Here is a 6,000-nt window from a genome sequence, read left to right as displayed (position 1 = left end):
GGGGGGGGGGAAAGAAGAAGAAGAACTTCCTGACAGTTAAAGTGGTTCCTCAGTGGAACAGGCTTCCTCGGGAGGTGGTGGGCTCTCCTTCTTTGGAGGTTTTCAAACAGAGGCTTAGATGGCCATCTGACAGCAATGCTGATTCTGTGAACTTAGGCAGATCATGACAGAGAGGGAAGGAAGGGCTTCATCAGTGCTTAGTTCTTGTGGTCCTTTCTTACATCTCCAGGGAAATCCTGGTTGCCACTTTGGGGTCAGGAAGAAAACTGACCTGGAGATCTTGGAGGTTTTTTGTCATCTTCTGGGCATGGAACAGCTGTCACAGGGTGCACAGGGTGTGTGAGGGGAGGTAGTTATGAATTTCCTGTATTGTGCAGGGGGTTGGACTAAATGATCCTAGAGGCCCCTTCCAACTCTATGATTCTATGAGTATTATGTTTTGATTATTCAATTAATCAATGGTTACCAATTCTGCATAATATGATTTTTATCAGTTATTTGGAATGTTTTATATTTGTTAGTTCCTTGTTGTTATAAATAATTTTAAATGGTTTTCTGGCAATTTTAATTGATATAAAATGTTTGTTTTCACTATTTTCTTCATAGTTCTTTTCAGACTGAGAATAGCGGATAATTTTTTTAGGGAAACAGTGTTACTGGTAATGTTATAACAATTTAACTAGATTTATTAATTCATTTATATTTATATTGCCTTGAATATTTGTAAAATTGCCTTATGTTTATTTTTCTCCTCCTCACACCTTTTGTTTTTTTCTGTACCCTATATAAAATTTAAAATACAAAATATCTTTAAAAAAAACCCAGCTTTCATACCAAGAACGCCTGTCATACCATCTGTAGCTAGAACCTGCCTAGGCATTCCTTTTGTTTTTGGGGAAACAAGCTGAATTTTTGATTTTATGTACATAGGTCTGGAGAATAATTTGGTTTACTTCTCTAAAAACTCTTAAGTCTCTGTTGCAGTGCTATGCTTAAAATTTAGCAACTGTTGGGTTCTCCTTATAAACCTGTCAATTTTCTTACACGATTCATTATTAAACCAAATGAGATTCCCAGTATGCACATCACAGTTATAAAAACTTTTTAAAATGATGCATAAATTGAAGACAGACTAAATCACTAGCTCAAGGCTTCTAATGGGTAATATCACCCACACAACAAAAATGTAAGATCAGCAATTGCCCATACACATGCATTTTCTGTTGTGGCTCCATCTTGTCCAATGGCCTTCCTGAGGAAGTCAGGAGAGCTTTGGTCATTCTGCAAACTATGTAAAATAGAATGGTTCAAAAAGGCATTTTATAAAGGTAATAGCACTATATAATGGAATGGTTCAGGGAGGAGCTTGTATAAAAGGAACATGACTGAGCTATATTAACTGTATGTTATATACTTTGTTTGCTGTGTGTATTATCCTGCTCTTAGAGCATTGCTTTCTACCTTAGTAATACCAAATTGTCGTAACCCTCATCTTATTGCATTGTTTATTAGATGTCTCATCTGACTGATTGCATTGACTTACACTGGATAATCAGTTTTGAGTCTCAGTGAGAAAAGGAGACTATAAATAAAGTGAATAAAATGCATAAGATCAAATCAGTTTTGTGTCTCAGTGAGAAAAGGAGCCTATAAATAAAGTGAATAAAATGCATAGGATCAAGTTATGAGTAGGATTCTTTTCTAAGTGAACATACATAGGGTCGAGCAACAGTGGCATGATCCCTGAGCTGCCCACAGGTAAGGGATCCTTTCCCAGAAGCTTTCCATCTACAGAGTAAACACCACAATCCTCCGCTGTGAATAAGATTCCTGAGAGGTAGCAGATATAAATGAAAGAAGACTTGTGCTCACTTACATCTGGGCCTAAATCCCTTATTATTTGTTTCTTGTTCTGTCGAAAATAATTTCCCCAGCAATAAGAATTCTACAGGACTGTTCTGTTCTACCTTTTACTTTTATTTGTTCTGAGTTTGCGACAACATGATTTTTATCCCCTCATTTCTTAATATCTCTCTCTGTTTTAATTCCAACACTAGGAGTAAGGCCCATTGTGGGGAGAAATACAACAAGCTCTAGAAAGAGGATCCAGGTGAGTGCCTGGTGAGGCAGTGGAGGAAAGGGGAGAATAGAGGGAGGCAAGCCAGGGCCATACCCAATAGTTTTTTTGATCAGGGTGCATATTTTTTGTTAATGGGGCATCTTAGCACAGTGGAGAGATAAGCTTTTATATATACGATGGATAGTTGGAATAGGCCTTAACAATTGCTATCTTTATCTAATGGTTCTTTGCACTCCCTTGGTTCATGATGGTGGGTGACTCTATTGTTATGTTACAATTGTAAAAGAGAAGCTGTGAAATGAAGCTTATTATATCTTGGTGTAATGCATTATAAAAAAAATGAGAATGTCATTGATCAATGTAAATACATTTATATAATTATTTTTTTTTAAATTCTCCAATACCCCTTTTCCTTTCTGTACCCTTAATAATTCTCAAAATAATAATAAAAAAAACACAGTGGAGAGCAGCCCATAGTATGTCTGCACAAAATTGCCATGCTTATTCTTCTAAATAATAAAGACAAGTGGTGTTGTCACGGCAAAGGTGGGGTGTCACCTGACGCTGCCACCACTCTGGATTTAAGATCCCTTGAGAAGGCCCAGAGCACCCTCCCAAGACCTTCAGACCTCCCTTATTTGGCCGAATAATAGGCGTGAGGACCAGGCAGAGTAAACAACAAATAAAACGTTTATTTTACAGGTCAGTCAAATATGGGAAATAAACAAGGTGCAAGAACAATAACAGTAAGTGGGTGAAGGGAAAAGAAACCAAATGACCTAACGCGACCAGACTCACAGTCCCTAGTCCACTGTCTCAGTTGGGCCTGAGTTTACTCACCCTCTCTCTCAGGGTGAGGGTCTCTCCCAGCAGCAGCCTTCCTTCTGGTCCTGCTCTCTTGGAAGAAAGAACAACTCTTCTTCTGTACCAGCCCCCTTTTCCTGTGATTGGCTAAAATTGGTGCCAAAACCTCTCAAGGACTTCTGGGAGTTGTAGGCCTAGCCTTCTCCCACTGCTACACAGGCTCCCTAGGCCTGCCAGGCCTTGCTTGTATAGCCCAGATCATGACAGGTATATCATACAAAAATGTTTCAGGTTTATTACAAAGATAGAACTACTGACTACTCTAACAAATAAGAAATAACAGATAACACACACTTTCAAACTGCTCAACTCTGAATTTTAACAAGACATGGTATAAGAATGCCAATTGACTTGCATGGACTCCATTGAAATACATTACAGTACAAGAAGAGTTGCAAAGAAAATGTGGAATGGATTTTCCATTAAGGTCTCTTGGCCCAACTAGACTATTCAAGTTGGTAGTATGAGAGGACAGCAGCATGGTAACAGGTATGGTTCCCTATGCAGTGGCAGCTAAGATCGAAAAGCACCTCCTCCTATGTCATGATTTCTGGTTTTCAAGGGTCTGGAAAGCAGTTCTGTAGCCAGTTACAGGGTTGCCAACTCTGGGTTGGGAAATACCTGTAGTTTTGAGGGTTAGAACCTGGGGAGGGCAGAGCTTGGGGTGGGGAGGCACCTCAGCAGGGTATAATGCCATAGAATCCACTGTCCAAAGCAGCCATTTGGCAATACTAAGGGAAGGGCCAGGTTTGTTGAAGGACATCAATGAGGTATAATGACATAGAGCTCACCCTCCAAAGCAACCGTTTTCTCTATGGGGACTGATCTCTAGTCTGGAGAGCAATTGTAATTCAGAGAGATGTCCAGGCCTTCCCTCCCCCCCCATTTCAATTCCAAAGCTGCTTCCTGTTTAACACTTTAACTGATTAACAGTTTAACTGACTTGCTGCTAATGCCCCACGGCCTCTTGGGACTACCAGCTTGGGAGTTGTAGTTCTAATTCCCTTTGCTATGGTTGCAGTAAGGCCAGCTAAGAACTACAACTCCTAAGGTGCAACACATCAAAAGTGGGGGTGTAAGAATGGAGGATCTGGTGGGACAGGCCAATAAGACACCAAGGCAGCTTCCCCAGTGGCCAATAGGAGAGTAGGTGAGTTGTCACCAGCATAGCTTGCCTTTTATATATATCTGCAGGCTTTTAAAATCAAGACTCTTCAGTCCTGCTAACTGCTAATTCTGTTCTAGCCAATTGCAGAGAGAATCCATACACCGAAGATGCATGGCAAGATCGATACCTTTTAAACTCAGCTGCATCCTTTTTCTTTACATAACAGAATTTACCCTTGAAAGACTGGTGACAGCTTGCACAGCAACCTCTCCCTCCTGATTGGAGGGGCATGACAAATGACTGCTGGGGCACGGTCCCTTTTTGCACCACCCTCACTACCGGTCTGCTATACCCTTCCTCATCCTTATAGAGCAGACGCCTTAGCCGTGCAGGATCACACGCCTAAGGTACCACATTCCAGGGACTGGATAACTTGGCGTCTATAAGCCAAGTATCCCCCTGGCTCTTTCTAAGGTTCCTTTTCCCCTTAGCGAACCAGTGCTGTGGTGGGGAAAAACTTTGGCAGACTGGAGGCCGAGGACAACCTTCCTCCAATCCCGCCCTGCTTGCGTTTCTGGGCAAAGAAGCCAGAGGCATCATCAGTTCCCCAGCTGCCGGGGAGGGGTTATCTTTACGTGATAGTGGGAGGGAACGACAGAGAGGAGCGGAGCCCCATCAGCTTTGGGGAACTGGGGGGGGCTTTGGGTCTGTCGGGCGCAGAGAGGCTGGAGCCTGTTGTCCCGAGTCGGCGCTCTGTGTGCCCCGTCAGCTGGCTGAGGCGGGAGCGAGCGAGGAGCCGCGGGCGGGACGGGGTCGGTCCGCTGTGCTACTCCTGCTGCATTGCAGCCTCCCTCCCTCCCTCCCTCCTGCCCGCCCGCCGTCCGTCCACCCACCCATCCGTCCCTCCCTCCGCGAGTGGCGCGCTGCACAATGGCGGCTCCCAGCCTCGGTCCCGGCTCTGGCTCCGGCCCTGGCGGCGGGTCCCAGTCGGCGCACACGGCAGTAAGCAGCATGCAGGGTAAGGGAGCGCGCCTCAGGAGTGGCAACCGGGCCTGGAACGGCCCCTTAGAGGCTCTAGGCCGCGCTTCGACCCCCTGCCTTCTTAGTCGAGCCGCCCGCCTGACTGCAGGGAGAGCGAGCGCCCGAGCTGGGCAAAGAAGGACCAGGCCTCTCCCAAGGATGATAGGCTTTGAGCGCGCCTCGGGGACATGGAGGCGGTCGGGTCCTGCCGGCTTGAGTGCATTACGGGAAAACCCGATTTTACCCGAATAGCCTTATATACTGTGTGTGCGAAATCCATGGGCGGATGTGTACGTGGGAATGCGAGACGAAGGAGAGACAGCTTCGTGGGTACAGAGACTCCAGCATGCAGACTGGAGTGGGAGGAGGGGCTGGGCGACAATAATAGGAGAGTGAAAGAAATGTGCATGCGGGTTGGGGGGGTACATTGTGTATCCATATGTATGTTTGAACACACATCAGGCTCCAGTGGGATGAGTTGGAGAAAGGTATGGGAGAAAGAGCCTTCAGAGAGACTAATGTGTGGGTAATTTCCGGGTGTGAGAAGAGAGGAGGTTGGGGAGTCATCTTGGGATGTAAGTACAGGACAGGGTGCAGGGAGGATAATCATCAGGGTGTGATCACTTGAGAAAAGAAGAATTAATACGTAAAGCACAAGAAATGTGAGTGCAAAGATAGAACAGGTTGGGCATCCTCCAGGGTATCATATGAGTTGACTTACAGGTATATGTGAGAAAGAATGTATGTATTGGGGTGCAAAGTGTTGCAGATGTATTTTACCATGAACAAATTTCCTGGGTGGGTGGGGTAAATCATGCTGGATATGAATCTGAATGTGTGCCTGTGTGTAGATTACATATGAGGTTTCTTTCTGAAGCTGTGAGTTAGAGGATAATGTAGGTAGTGTAAATGCATGAGAAATAGTTGC

General features: G+C 44.6%; 1 protein-coding gene across 2 annotated transcripts in view; it reads left to right on the top strand.

Annotated features, from left to right (window-relative positions):
- Positions 1 to 4,934: 4,934 nt before the first annotated feature.
- Positions 4,935 to 6,000, top strand: part of MAP2K4 (mitogen-activated protein kinase kinase 4) — a 146,173-nt gene continuing 145,107 nt past the window's right edge. For both annotated transcript variants that reach the window (XM_015426303.1, XM_015426302.1), the window contains exon 1: positions 4,935 to 5,070. In XM_015426303.1, coding sequence (XP_015281789.1) covers positions 4,983 to 5,070 — 88 coding nt within the window. In that variant the 5' untranslated portion in view covers positions 4,935 to 4,982. The remainder of the gene's footprint in view (positions 5,071 to 6,000) is intronic.

The sequence above is a fragment of the Gekko japonicus genome, unplaced genomic scaffold (assembly GCF_001447785.1).
Source record: "Gekko japonicus isolate JY-2015 unplaced genomic scaffold, Gekko_japonicus_V1.1 scaffold501, whole genome shotgun sequence".
Lineage (NCBI taxonomy): Eukaryota > Metazoa > Chordata > Lepidosauria > Squamata > Gekkonidae > Gekko > Gekko japonicus.
The sequence above is the reverse complement of the archived record's forward strand: the minus strand, read 5'-3'. Positions and strand labels throughout refer to the sequence as shown.